Below are 16,822 nucleotides of genomic sequence, written 5' to 3'. Positions count from 1 at the left end.
TATTTATTGTTCGTAGCATTCAAATGAGAAGAGAGACTTTTTAATTACACAACGTTAACGTCGACAAGAGATATTTTTTTTAATTTGGGCGTCGTTTAAACACATGAGATTGAAAGAATAGAAGAAATTCGGTTGCTGAGACGGGATCACTGGTGGTCGAGAGGTTTAGCCACGGCACGGTGAATGACGCGGGCTCGAATCCCGCGTCTCTTGATAATATTCCTAAGTACTGTCCGTCTATCATTGTTCTAACGCGATACAGAAAATACCGGACACAAAAGCGAAGGATTGTTTTAAATCGACAGTCACGTTTAAATATAATTCATTAGACGTAAACCTCGGAAGGCATTGTCTCAAATGAGTCATGCGAAAACTTTGAATGGACAAGCCGATAACAACCATATAATTTGGAAGATAGTGTGTGCGTTTATCATATTTTGTAAAGGCACAGAATACAAAGTACAAGTTTAATTCGGAGCACAGAAGATGGCGTATAGGGTTGCCACCGTTTTTTTTCGCAATTAAATTACATTGGTTATTATAGGTAAGAGGTATTTAGGTACCTATGTAAGGTACAAAATAAAGTACAATTTATTTTTCTTTATTGTTATATTTAGAAACCTTTTTTTATTCTTAAAAACGAGTGATTGAATTGAAACGAAATCTCAAAGATATGAAAACATGCGAAATAAAATATCTTCGTGTATTTTATTGTTCTCATAAAGTATAGAGTACAATTACCTGAAATAACGTACAATACTTTATTATAAAGTACGGGTGGCAACCCTAATGGCGTAACATATTTTTATATTGAACCAAATTATTGGTCCTTCTCTTGTTCATGGCTTAACCGATTGCACCGGATATTGGGATATTTGGACCAGACCAGATTTGGATATTAGGATATTTGGACCAGTGGGTGGACAGCAAGTGAAAAATACATTTTAGGATTTAAATATGATCTTCGATTAAAGTAGTGGCATAAGCTGGTGCCTGCCATGTGGTTTTATTTAAAATTAATAGAGATCTCACAATATGAAAGCGGTTTAAGTTGTTTTATGTTAAAAAATAACTATTATAATTCTCATTGTATTCATGTGAAGATTTTGCTTCGTGGAAATTGAATAAAGGCATATGGTTCCGATATTATTAAGTCTGCTGCTGACACGTCGAAAGTAATTTAATCGTGCTTGGAGTATTATATATATATATAATCCGATTAAAACTTTACGCTTCATACGTCTTTAGTTACAAGTTATTAGACGATCGGTAAGTTTATTATTCTTAAAAATATTTAATCGTTTTAATCGGAAGTGCATTCATGAGTTATTGATGATGAAACCCAATAACATTACCGTTAACTTTAAAATATAATTGTTTTGGTGTTCTTACGATATTTTATTTAATATTTATATTGCTAAGTCAAGCAAACAAATCCAGAACCAATGATATATATTTTATATAAAAAGATACATTACTAATCTATCAATCTTCGTGTATTTTATTGTGTGTGTGTATATGTGCCTAATTTGCTGCGCCCTGTGGTTTCACCCGCGTACGTCTATATTCCGAAGGAATATCGGGATATAAAGTTGCCTATATGTAATTCTAGTTGTCCAGCTATCTACGTACCAAATTTCATTGTAATCGGTTCAGTAGTTTTTGCGTGAAAGAGCAACAAACACACGCACATCCTTACAAACTTTCGCATTTATAATATAAGTAGGATATTAGGATTAGCAGGACTCGTCTTCGGGGTACGCGTGTAATATGCCGCAACATTCGCCTGATGCCTAAATAAACATAAAATTATCATACAAAAATACATGAATCAAAAGCAGTAAATTTAAATGAAGTGCAGCATTATTAGTAGGGACGCGTAGTGGTTTCGTTGCAATTTGCAAAGTTGCAAAAAAAGGGCTCTGTTTTACTATTGTTTTTATAGGGCTGCACCAGTTGAATATACAGAAATGACAGTCTTTAAGAGACTAAGAATGTTCGCTGGAGGTACGGTGGTACCTTTAAAGTTACCATCGTAACTAAATATTGCGTGAATTATTTTTAGAGTGTCAATCATCCATTTAGGGTTTAATATGTGAATTATTTCAATGTATGCACCTTAATGTGATGTTAAATTTTGACAACCGGGCCGGGCTAATTCCATTAATATTTTGCTGAAGTCTTGACCTGAAAGTCAGGTTAAATAATCCGACAAAAAAACTACATATTCGTCGATTGAATTGAATGTCAAATTCAATATCAATCAGTTCTTTTTAATCAGAATACTAAGTCATCAATCACCATTACTTACTAAGGTTACTATAAATCTGACGTAATTCAATTAGGCAACCTAGTAAATCTAGGTTATATGATTAGTTGCGTTTCTGCCATTGTTTGTGTAATGAATGCCCAAGAACTGGTTGTAACGCAACGTGTTTCGCTGGTGGGAGCAGACCACGTTCGTTTGTTACTTTTACTAATTGTTCTGGCGGAGCGGCACAGTTTAAAGTATCGGAAAGTGAAGAGTAAGTTGAATGGACGATGGTTAACGTTTTGGTCAATAAGGATCCTGATTTCTGTATGCTTTATCACGGAAAATGTGAGTTTCGTCCACGTCGTACACGATGTTATATTATACTCTATTAATGGATTATATAAAACTGAAAGTATTTTACAAATCGGACCGGTACCTTCCTGAGATTAGAGCGGTCGAATAACAAACAAACTGTCTAGTTTTGTATTATCAGTATAGATACCGAAGTGTAGGAAAGTCTACACACCACGATGAACTTATCGATACTGAAGATAGTTGACTTCATTAAAATAAAATTCTTTTGTACTTGTTACTAATATATATATATATATATATATATATATATATATATATATATATATATATATATATATATATATATATATATTTAAGTTTACTGTACAATTATTTGTTAAAGAGTAATAAATAAAATAAATAAATAAATAAAATTTTCTTCACTACCGCTCTCCGATATAACAGGATAAAAGCTAGGTTAAATTTAAATTTCACTCCAAAATGATTATTAACGCCTCACACAGCGTATAATTAATATAACCAACCACTCGCACATGTATATCTAAACAATCGGTAAGAGTGCATTGTCTTATGTCGTGCATGTCATCGCTTTCCAAGAAAGTTTTCGAGCTTTCGTGCTGACAATACATCGCAAAACGCTTCCCATGAAGCGATATTTGATGATGATGCTCGGCTGGCTTTCCCATTTCGCGCACTTTCGTCATAGTGCAGCCCGCGCTGCGATGACTCGCGACGAATCGATTGTAATTCGATTAGTTCACTCGGAACGTGTATCGATTAAGTGGAGTATGTACTCGGTAATACGCACGCTGTTAGATGAAGCGAGCGGTTGTATTATTTCGAATTGATGTGAGGCGGTGTGATTTGGGCTTTTAGATAGTAAATTGGTTACTATTTTATGATGATTGATGAATTCGATGTTATAGCAATAATAAATAATAAATTTAGATACAAATATGTACCGCTAATGTAATATTGTTATTTTAAATACAAATGTTTCCGTACGATGTGTTTTTTAACTTATTTCACATATTTTACTATTATTATTTTCTTTTTATATAATCCTTCAGTCCACACTTATGTATCTAATTCAATCACATATTGACATAAAGGATTTTTTATTTATTTATAACCATGTTAACTGTTCATTATCTATCACATAACATGTTCCATATGATCCATGACCCTCCCCTTTCTAGGATGCATCGTGTTCCTCCTCACCGCGCAGCACAGCGACGCGGCGGGCCCTCTCGGCCCCTCCGACCACCCAGAGGCTTACTTCAACGGCAGCTCGTACATCCGCCTCTCCAGACCGATATCACTCAAGCAGCTGGTGGGGCTGAGCTACCGCACTTGCGTTGGTGAGTGACGTCACAGTGTCCTACTCTTGATTGAGGTGTTTTGAACGGCGTTTTATGTGGGATGCTCGCTTCTTAGCTACGTCTCTCAAATTTACCATTTTTAACACTGGTATTATAAAGCTTTTATTTACTTGAATTAGGCTGATCTTAGAATTAATTGGACCGTATTAACCCAGGAACCGAGCATCAAGGAAATTGTGTTGAAAATCTCACAGGTTAAACCGTGTCTTATTGACTCACCGGTGTTTTTATATTACGCGAACATTCGTACCGTATAAATGCACAATAGGTACAGTGTCTTTTGATTCATATATGATCATGATACGTATATTGATCATATTATATCTGCCTGACTACAGATGGGATTATATAATATGTCGGTTATCCGATACCCGTACATAACGAAGCACGTGGGTCAAGTGACATTAAACAATTTTATGTACCTAACATCGCTTTAATAGTACGTGTTATTACGAAATTATTAGGCTTTTTAGTAACAGTTTTTTTTTTTCTGTCAGCATGTGAAGGTATCGATGCATTTCATTGCAGTCTGACTTGGTCCATCTCATAAAAAGTTTTATAGTCAATAAGCAATTGATGCGTAGCGATTGATTATTATGGTTTCCTCACACTCATTGTTAGTGTTTGTTTAGTGAGCGATCACGTCATACGTGACCGGTTATGTGGACAATTTGGTTTTTGTGCTCCCACATTGAGACAGCACGAAATAATCGCACGAATGTTGTTGCAGATGTAACATACTTAATGATGTCGCTTGATTATCGAAAATGAGGTTTGATTAGCCAATATTCGGTTGGTTATTAAGGCGTTGGAATCTTGTTATCGTCGGCTGAAACGTCGCTTCTTTCAGTAACTTTTTGTTGGTTACATATTATGTTCAGCTTAATGATGCTGTTATTAGGGCTCATATTATATCGATAAAGGTACGAAATACCTTATTTGTTCTGCCATAAATATAAAAAAAATAAAAACGGCATTGAATGGTGGTGGATCTTCGCAATTACGAGAGCACTGTCCGTAAACAACTTGTCCATTTTTATTTGTACTTAAAAAACTTCCCGAGACCTTGACGGTATCCAATTTGTTAGGAATAAAGTCGCAGACTGAAGTTCTCATATATTTAAACATGTTCAGTCTATTATTGGTTTACCACTATTGAGAATTGAAAACTAACTAAATGAATGAATCTAAACTAAAGAAATGAATCCATTCTGTACACACAAACCTTGGTATTATAGTCTACTTTTATCGCAATATGGTTTCAATAGAACGATCAGAAAAAAGACACACGTTTCTCAATCTTAATAACGTCACGGGGCGAAGGTGGTATTTGGTAGAAGTAATTCTAACTTATCGATATTATTATGACATAAATCGTTGCCAACTATCCAATTTTTGTGTCCGATGTCCGCTAAATTGGACGTTTATATTCTGACCGCGTGGAGCTGCGCGCAGGCCACCGGCCGCCGCGGTTCCGCCACGCCGCCACGGGCGGAGCGGTCAAGCGGTGAAACTATACAAGTATCGTCTCATATCGATCTTATTTATTTACAGGTATGTGTTCGTACGTTAATTGGTAAAGGATTATATTGGTAGTTTTCGCCACGGTGTCGTTGCGCGTCTTATCAATTTTGTCCTTTTAATTGACTTCCAAAAACGAAAGGAGGAGGTTCTATGTTCTTCTGTGTGTATTTTATTACAGTTCCACACCAAGATTTGACTTATAATATAACGGTGAAAGAATTTTAGAAATCGGTCCATGGGTATTTGCGTGAAAACGTTACAAACGAACATAAATATGATAGTTTCCTCTTTATAATATTAGTGTAGATTATGTTCTAAATTTCCTAATAGTTAAATAAAGTTGAGCTTTATTAAAATCGCAGTTCGCGTCGCTCACAACGATAGCGTGCTGTGCGGAGTGCGGACGAGCGACTCTGCTATTGATATGACGTTACGTCATTATCGACCGGCGATCACGGTCGTGTCGATGACCGGTCCATATTCGGAATTTGGCGTTATTTGGAATGTATTGATTATTTTGTTTATCGTCGATAGTGTATAGTTTACTATATAGATGGTGATTTTGAAATTTAGAAGCGAATTAAAACCTCGAAAGTGGATAATGCCACGTTTTAAAGAGATAAATATAATTTGAGTATACCCTTAGTTTACGTATACGTTACGTTAAAGGCGTGAAGGGCTTGTAGAAAAGGATGAAGGTTGTGCCTAATTTTCTCGACTAGTAGGGAAGGGAAGGGGGCTTACTGCGTGCTCCCAGATTGTTCATACGTGTATAATTTCTCAATCTTTTGGTGGGAAAAAATTTTAATTAAAATCTAGATACACATAGACTGATCTTTTCATTAAAAGAGTTAGCGAGAGTAATGTTAATTACTAGGTAGTGATTGTTCGATTATATTTAATACGGTCTAAATAAAACTATGAGCTACCACTGCTTTGTATCGTAGCTTCTAGATGGAAGGGCTATCTTGAACCTTAGTGCTAACAATGTCTTTTTCAGCAGTACAGCAAACAATTAAATAAATGGATAGCCTACTCACTTTACCACCGTAGCGTCACCTATCTATAAATGTATCGTTCAAGTACAAATACAAAATGATACTTCTGAACAAACAAAAAGCAGAATCGACACATTTATAAAGCAATTATTATTTTTTTATTTATGTCAAATGTATATGTTGTTTATTTTATTTATTTTATATATTTATTATTATATATTTGATTAAACACTTATTTATATTTTATTTTTTATTATAAAAATTTTATTTATAACTATCTGTTTAATTAATATTTACTGTGCATTTATATGATATGGTTGGTACCTCGATAAATATATAAGAACCTCGAACAAAACACGTGGGCAGACTGAAAATCAGCGCTGTTCGGGGGTTAAAGCCCGTCAGCATGGCTGAGTCTGTCCCGATTGCCATGTTAATTTTTTTATGTTAATTTTAATTTATATTAGTTTTAATTTTGTTATTTATATTACTTTTTCCATGGATTTGTGTTTTTTTTTTATGTGGCAATAAAGCTTGTTTTCTTTCTTTCTTTCAAAATACTTGATCCACATTCCTCACACGTAGAATGAAGCGAGCAGTTTGTGAAATCCGAATGGACTAAAACGGTCATCAAGATTACCAGTCGCAATGAGTTCGGAGAAGCCCAGATGCGTCGGTAAAAAGTGGTCGGTCGGCGGCTGCGCATTAAGTTGATGCACGACGTCGCTTTGGGGCGGACAAAAAGCATTATAATTTGTTACTCGTTTTTAACACTGTGGGTTGCTACTTCTTAACCAATTTATGAAGCTATGCTATGGGATTCGGATAAAGTAATTTAGGGTTTGCTTTGGGAGACAGCGCGTTGCTTTCTTATCACGATAATTTCCACTTTAAACATATGCTTCTTCACTCTGTTTGTCAATGTGATCAGGGTCCTTAAATCACAACTATCCGTCCGGCCCGGCTTTCCCCGTGGTGTACAATATACAGCATATGGCATTTGGGGATTATGTAGTACGAAATATGCAGCATATAGGACTCGGATATCATCTTACGGTGAATATAATTTGATATTGGTCTAACAATTCCAGAGACAGAGTATTTTAACAATCAAACAAACTCTGCAACTGTCCACCAAAATGCAACCTTATACAAGTGGAACGTTCACAGCGCACCATACTTAAGGTCATGTATCGCTTACCGTTCAGGCACTCTACAACTTATCTATACCAACAGTGTGAGGTTTTATCAGTGAGAAAAATGTTTTTACATCGATGCCTTTGCAAATTTCATCAACAAGTTGTACCAACCCTTTCGGAATGTGATAAACGATTAGAGCGGATTCCTGTTCCAAAGTTTAATACTGTGTATGGGAATAGATGTGCAGATTTCTTTTCTCCAAAGATATATAATAGCTTATTTGGTAATAATCTCAAACAAGTAAAAAAATATTCTAATTACAAATTTAAAGAAAATCTATCAAATATTCTTAAACAGTTAGACTACGAAGCCATAGAGGACTTATTGCGTATACACATATAAACGATTTTTTTATTTTTTATTATCTTAACCCACACACACACACACACTCCCACACACACACACGCACACACACACAAACACACACATACACACACCCACACACACATGTATGCACTTTTTTTTAATTTTAAAATACTTAATTGAAAAAAAAAAAAAAAAAAAAAAAAAAAAAAAAAACTGTAAGAAACTGTAATTTACAAAAATGTGAGGGATTCTAAAGCCTGTAACACAGTTTTTACTAACACAGGCTTTAGTTTCTACCAATATAATTGTATTATTTCACAGTTTTAATAAAGACTTTATTGTTATTAAAAAAAAAAAAAAAAAAAACTTAAAGTTATTGTTACTAGCTTTCCGCCCGTGGCTTCGTTCGCGTGTAGGTGCGACCTTGAATGATATTTTATACGACTGAAGATGCGTATATCGTAAATTATTCATTTGAACAAAAAGTTTCAGGAAATTATAATCGTATAAGTAATAAAAATAATAACACACCCCACAATCGTATAAGTAAAATGTGTAACTTATCGATATCCCAGGCGGCGAGCTATTCTCCCAGCGGTTCGAGGGTTACACGCTGCACGTGACAGCCCTGTACGAGCAGGTGGTGGTGTCGTGGGCGAGGCCCGGCCAGCCGCATCGGGAGGTGGGGCTGATGAAGGAGACCCTCGACAACGTGTGGCACTGGGTCGCGTTGCGGTATCGGCCCAGCCCGCCGTCCTTGCTGCTGGAGGTCGATAAGGAGACACAGGTAATGCTTCGCTCATAGACGTATAAGTGGTTAAATTGCTATTTTCATTAAAATTAATTAGTTATGAGGTTTCCAAAATGATTGCAAAACGTTATAGACTATGAAAGAAAATTGAAATTTAGTTTAAATTTATTCATTATTTTAACACGCTTTAGCTTTACCTGTTTGTCTGTATGTGAAAAATCGAGTCAAAAAGAGTCGGTCTCTTTTTGACTCGATTTTTATCCATTTCAAATGGCCAGATTTATTCAAACTTATAAAGGATCGGTGATAACTGATAATGCAATAATTTATCATTAGAAATTAATATAATCCTTGCTTTCTTCCACGATTTAACTTATAACAAATACACTTTGGGGGATTTGTATCAGCGTATAACATCTGACAGCCTATTCGACCTCCTAACGATAGATAGACGGAATGTCTAAAATCTATCGATGGAATATTGAAATAAAAGTAGGATAAATCTGTTTAAATTTAGTAAGCGAAGCAATGGATAGATAGGACGGACTGTAACGCTTTTTCAGGTAATATCCAACGTGACATGGAACGGCGAGCTCCTCTCCCCCGGCGCGCTGGAAGCGGGCGGCGCGGTGGTGCTCGTCGGCAACGTGTTCAGCGGCTGCCTGCACGAGGGGCCGCAGCTCGAGTTCCACGCGGCGTACATGCTGCAGACGAATGTGCGCTTCGGGCACTGCCCGCTGACTACTGACGAGTGTGAGTTATTTTTTATGTCAGCAAACGGGCAGGGGCAGCTTAGCTGGTGGTTCGCCTGATGGTAAGCGATCACCACCGCTCGTGTACATTCTCTCTTCTCTTTGTCTCGAACGATTGCGTCTCATTTATTAAGGAGTAAGGGTAAGGAAAGGATTGGCGACTGGAAAGAAGGAATTATGAAGGATGAGGAAAAGGTAAAGGTACTCCTGAGTGTGAACAGTAGTCTGTGCCTTTTTATGTCATAGTGGACAACAGAGCTGGTGGTTTGCCTGATGGTAAGCGATCACCACCGCCCATGGACATTCGCAGAGGCTCAGACCTCTGCGAATGCCCTGCCCGCTTTTAAGGGACAAGGAAATGATTGATGACTGGAAAGAAAGAATGGATCGGGAAGGGAAAGGAAAAGGAAATGGGCCTGATGTAATGTACATGGATAATAAATAATAACAAAAGTATAAAATTCTCCTATTGTCACTTATTTTATTCATATGGTGTGGTGGTTATGTAAATAATGTCACGCACAATTACTCCTCACGCAAGACTCACAGAAGCGAATCTCTAGGTAATAAATATTATGAGATTCTTTCTCATTCACTTGAGTCAGTTACTTAATTTTATTAAATGGTTTTCTTAGTATTATACTTTGAACGTATGAATTACCATTAATAAGGATTTTAAGACTGCTACGATACATACTGAGTTACGATGATACAATTCATATAACGTTGGTCATATTAAAGAAGTATCACATACATCCAAGTATACCTTAACAAGGAGGTCCTTCTTAACATTTGATAGTTTGGTAAGCATTATATTATATTTATTTTTAATGTCATAGCGGGCAATTGAGCTGGTTCGGTTTGCTTGATGTTAAGCGATCACCACCGCCCATGAACATTCGCAGAGGACTTGCGAACGCGCTGCCCGTTTTAAAGCAAGGTATAAGAAAAGATTTATCTACAGGAAAGAAGGAATGAACTGGGAGAGGTGGGAAAAAGGACACGAGCGACAGCAATAACCCATTCCTCTGTTATAACTGAACATCACAGGTATTCAAAAGTAATTAAATTAATTTTTAACTCATGTTTTGCAGGCAAAGATAGAAAAGACGTGCTCAGGATACCGCCGAAGGACCACTGCTACAACGAGCCCTGCTTACGTCACGGGACCTGCATTTCGAGACATGATAAGTATGTGTACAATTAAAGTTACACAGAATTAAGCAATGTCATTAACTTCATTTGAAATCGTTCCGTTATCTTGATCATTAACCCCTTACTTTCTAGTTGAGACGATTAGATCCGAAGCGATCGCTAAAGTAGTTTTCTAGCTTTGGTCATGCTTACTTCATGGTAGGTTCCATCAGTTCCACCTGATATGGGTATTTGGTAATCGCAAATAACTATTTAATTTTAGAAACCAGTCTATAGACTTTACTATAATATAATGACTTACATTTACTTACATTCCGCAAGGGACTGGAACATGCTTCCTGGGGATCTTCAAAAGTAGAGTGAACAGGTACCTTCTAGGGAAGCGCGCTCCATCTTACACTACATCTACGCTTACCAGCAGGCTAGATGGTAGTCAAGCGCTTCCCTATTACTCAATAAAAAAAAATAAAAAATTGTGGGAGTCGAGCACGCTTCGGTACGAATTGGACCAGCTCGCACCGGGCATGTACCACACCCCCACAGAGAACCGGCGTGAAATAATAGCATGCTATTGTATTTCGTACGGTGAGTGGGGATGCCGGAAGCCCATATCCTTTTTCTTACCCTTCCCGGTCCTTTCCTTTATGATTATGATTTTTGAAATTCGTTGTACCATTACAGAGCTAGCAATTTAATTTATATGCTATATATTTTTCATACTGGGATCAACCCGTATGTGGTGTTTGTTAGTCTAATAAAAAATACTATTTCCCAGATACGAATGCCACTGCTCGGCGCGCTACACGGGCAACAACTGCGAGGTGGACGCGGGCGACCCGTGCGCGTCCGCGCCGTGCCAACACGGCGGCCGCTGCGTCGAGGACGCACGAGGCGACTATACCTGTCTCTGCCCCCCGCATTATCACGGTCAGTGGCGCGTGCAGCTGTCCCTGTCTGTTGTGACTTCACATATACAACAGAAAATTTCATTATGTTTTGTGTTGTGTCATGTGTGTTGTGTATGCTTTGGATGTTATTATTTTATTGTGCTGGGAGTATACATTTGTGACGGATAAAATCGATTTGTGTTAAATTTTAAATGAATAATAAAATTAGCTTGGCATGATAAATGCTATAATTATTTAGTTTTTGTATGATTAAGAATTTAAGAATAGGTTGATTTTTTTATTGTTTTATTTATACTATTTGTGCGTAATTTAAAAAAAAGATGGACAGTCTCTGCGCATGGTACCCGTTCCCGTGCGATTTTAGGGATAGAAACTGCTCTATATCCTATCTCCTCCCATCAAAAATAAAGAATCCCTATCCCAAATTTCATCCGAATTGGTTAAGTCCCGAAAGAGAGACACACAGACAGCTAAGTCAGCTATCGTTAAATGAGAGCATCTGCCGTGTCGCAGGCGCGCGCTGCGAGCTGGAGGAGTCGCTGGACCCGCAGTGCGTGGCGCGGCCGTGCCGCAACAACGGCTCGTGCAGCGTGCCGCCCGCCGCCGACGGCTACGTGTGCGACTGCCTGCCAGGTGCGCCGACAACACGTGCCATTTGTTACACATACACATGGACATAGACATAGATATACATATATTCACATACAACAACAAACAAAAAAGGCAAAACACTGAACATTGTACAGAAGAAATTAAGAAATTACATAAACACACACACGACAATTTAAGAAGAAATAACGATAAATCTAAATTAGGTTGCTGTAGTGTGTTATGACTGTGAAAAGGTCCAGGCTCAGCTTTATATGCCATCAGTCAGTTGACTCATGACGCGTGTTATGTTCGTCCGTCACTCGAACGGTTTGACATGTCTTCTTGTCACGAACACGCAAAGAAACTCCCCAATTGTTATTTTATAGGTGCTACCGTTGGCGCAAGATGCTATTTCTAGGATTTCAGAACGCATCCCTAGATTTCTTGGTCCTTCGAGCCCGATATTGAATCCCTGTATGTTCAACTTAGATCGTTGTATTGATGCGTTGTATGTTATCGAAGAGGAGGCGGTATAAAAATTACGATTTTATAGGCGTATATCTCGTCAATTAGTTGTTTAAACAAAAAACCTATTTAGAAAACTCTATTAAATTTTTAGACACCTATCTAATGACATCGCTGAATGATATACCTGCGAATTTATTTTATTTATCCTCCGTTTACATGTGTGTATTAAATAAAGGTCCATTAAATGTAACTTTCATGTTGAACTAAACCATAAAATTTTGTCAAAATCTGTCCAATGGGTTTTAAGTGATTGACGGACGTAGAAAAAAAAAATACTAATCACGACATATTCAGTATACATAAATGGTACGGTAACATCTCTTAAATAGATGACAAGTGACCTTTAAAAAAATTGTCGATTAGAAAGATACCATAGACAACGCCTTATCTCTTTGATCCGTCAGGCTTTACCGGTCGCAACTGCGAAACGGACATAGACGAGTGCGCGGTGGCCGGCGCCGCGTGCCTCAACGGGGGCAGGTGTGTCGACGCTGTTAACAACTACACCTGCGACTGTACTAACACTGGTAAGTCGAGTCACTAATTTTAGCCAATAACTAATTTACTGATAGGGCTGCACTAAACGCATCTAGGGCTGTCACAAATTTGTATATGAGATGAAAATTTTTTGTTAGAATATGGAAATTAAGGTAGTTATAGACGTCCGCTTAAAACGCTGTCGCTATCCCTGTGTCTGTCCATTCGTCTGTCACTTGGCTGTATCTCGAAAACCCTGATAGTTGGACAGTTGAAAGTTGTCGACGTGGGCGAAGTAGCGGGCAACGGCTAGCTAGTACTTTATAAATTTATGTATTGAATAAAGACGAAATAGTTAAGGTACTGTTAACATCATACCGTAACATCTTCACGTTGTGTTAGAAAAATACTCAATGTCTGTACAAAATAATAATTTTTTTAACAAAAAACTGAACCCCTTTAATGTACCCCCTAACCTAACCTAATATATAGTATATGTATAGGTCTAGTTCTGACTATCTTGTCTTCATGCGACTTTATGCCAGACCGGTGCATTTAAAAAAAATTGAATGATAAAAATCGGTTATTATTATTATTATTATTTTATTTAAGCACACTAGCAGCTAAATAGCTGATGCGTGTGTATTTTATGATTTGAAGACAACATTTAGTTCATCCAATTTATTTTTAAAACTATTCAACGTGGGTGCCACTATTACACTCTCGGGTAGCCTATTCCACTCTGTGACAACACACAAATCTTTGTTTTCATTCAGAGTGTACAAACTGTCAATCCCGGGTACATTATAATACCCACTAAGTATTTTGTATGTTTCGATAAGACTTCCCCTCTGCCTGCGCCTTTCAAGAGATGGTTGACGCATTATAACGCATAATATATTAAGAAGTAACAAATAAAAAAAAAAACAAACCGACGACATAGTGCTCTCCCCCATTTTTCGAAGTCGGTTAAAAAGCTTATAAAAGATACGCTACACCTCAGGCTACACGGGCGCCCGCTGCGAGACGAACATCAACGAGTGCGAGGAGGAGCGCGCGGCGTGCGCGCACGGCGTCTGCTACGACACGTACGGCGGCTACGTGTGCGCCTGCCTGCCCGGCTACACGGGCGAGCGCTGCCACAAGGTGGGCACAGTGCCGCCGTCTCTGTTGTTATGTCACTTTGAGTTATTCCAAGTGACAGTTGCGCCATCTATCTGAATTTATAAAAATGAGCAGTGATTTTTAAAAATAATTTATTTATTAATTTTCTCATCATTAATAGTTATCAGCACAATGTATTGTTATATCTATTGCTTATTGCTTTCATTTGTTAGAGACTGGTGCCCGAGATCTTTAGCGTAAAGCTAGCTCATCTTAATACAGATACAAAAATTATACCATTATAACCTAGCGATTGGTTATGACTTGCAAAGCAGTCAAACTTAAATAACCTGTCACATTTATTACATAAGTAGTAGTGTATGTTAAAAATATTTTAAGTCTACCTGTCTGCCACAGCTACTGTTACCCGTGATAAGTATTTTCTCTCCATTGTACCTTAACAAAAACTTAAAAAAATTCCGTCCTCGAGTTTTTCGCTTTACATATTTTTATTCATATAGATAGGAAGTGTGTCGTTGTTGTATTGTGACACGCACGTAACGTTGCAGATGTCCGCGTGCGCGTCCGGGCCGTGCGGCGTGGGCGGCGCGTGCGTGGAGGAGAACAACGGCGCCGGCTTCCGCTGCGTGTGCGCGCGCGGGCTCGCGCCGCCGCTGTGCGTGGCGCCCGCCGCGCCCGCCGCGCCCGGCGCCCCCGCCGCGCCCGGCGCCCCCGCCGGCCCCGCGTCGCCCCCCGCGCCGCTGCCCGCCCCGCCCGCGCCCGCCGCGCCCACCGCCGGCGCCTGCGCCGACATGGCGTGCCCGCCGCGCTCCCACTGCAGGCAGGGTACGTGACTGCATACTACATGTCACATAGGCACTAAACGAATCGCTTCGTTTCTCACACCAGCCAGGATTGGAACAATCCTGCAGCTTCCGTTTTTCGTAAAAATTAAAGTGTGGATGTGTCCAAAAGGAGTATAAATAGACATTTATTGCTTCTTCCTGGACCACGCTTGTCGGATGGTCAAATGCTGGCCAAATTCAGATAAAAACATGTATAGCTTGGTACATAAAATAATCATATCAAATAATTATCAGTCAAATATAAATCGGCCGCCGCCCGTTTGAATGTACGGGTGGGTCGGCGTGTACGCACGCACTTTACACGCACACACAGTCAACTTGAACGTCGCTTACATCATAGTTAATTTTGTAATGAACTCTCACTTATTTTTTTCCAATTTCCAATTTAAAATTGAAAAATTTCATTCCGTAGAACCAGAGAGTAGAGTACAATGTAACATATTCACAAACTTTTCCTGTATGTGATATCTGTATAGTACTGGTGTACCACTGTTTATATTATCCGCTACGTAAAGCAACAGGAACTTGATTAGGGCCTTGTTTTATTTTCTTTCAAATAATATAAAGTTTATAAATATTATAACTCGAAATAAGTTTCACGTTTAATTTTTAGTTTTATAGCATTGAAATGCTTTATAAATAAGAAATTTTGAAAGAATAGAAAAAATTTGATCACGAGGCAGGATTCGAACCTGCGTATCTTGCCTAACCGTAGCAACGCCTAGCCTCTCGGCCACCCGTGATCCTGCCACAGTAATCGAATCCTGCCTCGTGATCAAATTTTTTCTATTCTTTCAAAATTTCTCATTTATAAGGCATTTCAATGCTATAAAACTAAAAATTAAATTTAACAAAGGCCGCGTTCCATCGATACAATATTGTAATCATTGAAATAATGTTTCGTATTGGTTGTGATGGTTCTTAATCATCTCAATAGATGGCGTGGGGTGCCCCTTAGGCACATGAAACCGAAAGAGTAGAAGAAATTCGATTACTGTGGCAGGATCACGGGTGGCCGAGAGGCTAGGCGTTGCTACGGTTAGGCAAGATACGCAGGTTCGAATCCTGCCTCGTGATCAAATTTTTTCTATTCTTTCAAAATTTCTCAAGTTTCACGTTGATAAAATGTGTTTTGTTTGTCGCAGGTGTGACGGGTATGGTGGCCGGGATGGTTGTCACCAAACAAGTGCTGTGTGTCTGTGATGTTGGATACTTCGGTAAGTGAAGATCGCCGATCGACTGAAAACCCCTAGCATGTATCCAGAAAGAAAACAAAAAACATTAATAATCGAATCGAAAATCTCCTTCGTTTTTGTGAACGTCGGTTAAAATTGTCATGTCATCATCAACATAATCATCAGCCCACACATGTTCCCACTTTTGGGACATAGGCCTCCTATGTGGATTCAGGCCATAATCCACCATGCTGGCCACGTTCGGGATGGCAGATGCTACACATAATTTATTTATTTATTAATAAAGAATTTCCGACAACGCATTCAATGTGATAGATTGATTAAAATATTCTAATAAGATTATATAATAAGTTTCGAGTAGTGTATGCTGTCCATATGACCAAAAAAATTGGAAAAGCAAGCAAGAAGTCCTCACCCCTGCTTATTGTTTAAACTATTACACACAACACAATAACTATAAATATATCTAAATGTAATGGAAAAGCAATTTATGTCCCGCACGCTCCGTCTTTACC

The 16,822-nt window shown here is 38.3% G+C and overlaps 1 protein-coding gene across 1 annotated transcript in view; it reads left to right on the top strand.

The window, feature by feature from the left end:
* LOC119830488 (protein crumbs) overlaps window positions 1-16,822 on the top strand; it is a 62,198-nt gene that overhangs the window by 13,478 nt on the left and 31,898 nt on the right. The window contains exons 2-11 of the mRNA XM_038353533.1: window positions 3,769-3,930; window positions 8,555-8,766; window positions 9,294-9,483; window positions 10,577-10,673; window positions 11,413-11,564; window positions 12,059-12,178; window positions 13,069-13,191; window positions 14,145-14,287; window positions 14,815-15,091; window positions 16,257-16,328. Coding sequence (XP_038209461.1) covers window positions 3,769-3,930; window positions 8,555-8,766; window positions 9,294-9,483; window positions 10,577-10,673; window positions 11,413-11,564; window positions 12,059-12,178; window positions 13,069-13,191; window positions 14,145-14,287; window positions 14,815-15,091; window positions 16,257-16,328 — 1,548 coding nt within the window. The remainder of the gene's footprint in view (window positions 1-3,768; window positions 3,931-8,554; window positions 8,767-9,293; window positions 9,484-10,576; window positions 10,674-11,412; window positions 11,565-12,058; window positions 12,179-13,068; window positions 13,192-14,144; window positions 14,288-14,814; window positions 15,092-16,256; window positions 16,329-16,822) is intronic.

This window comes from Zerene cesonia, chromosome 11, assembly GCF_012273895.1.
Source record: "Zerene cesonia ecotype Mississippi chromosome 11, Zerene_cesonia_1.1, whole genome shotgun sequence".
NCBI lineage: Eukaryota > Metazoa > Arthropoda > Insecta > Lepidoptera > Pieridae > Zerene > Zerene cesonia.
Note: the sequence above shows the minus strand (reverse complement) of the source record. Positions and strands in the feature narration are given on the sequence as shown.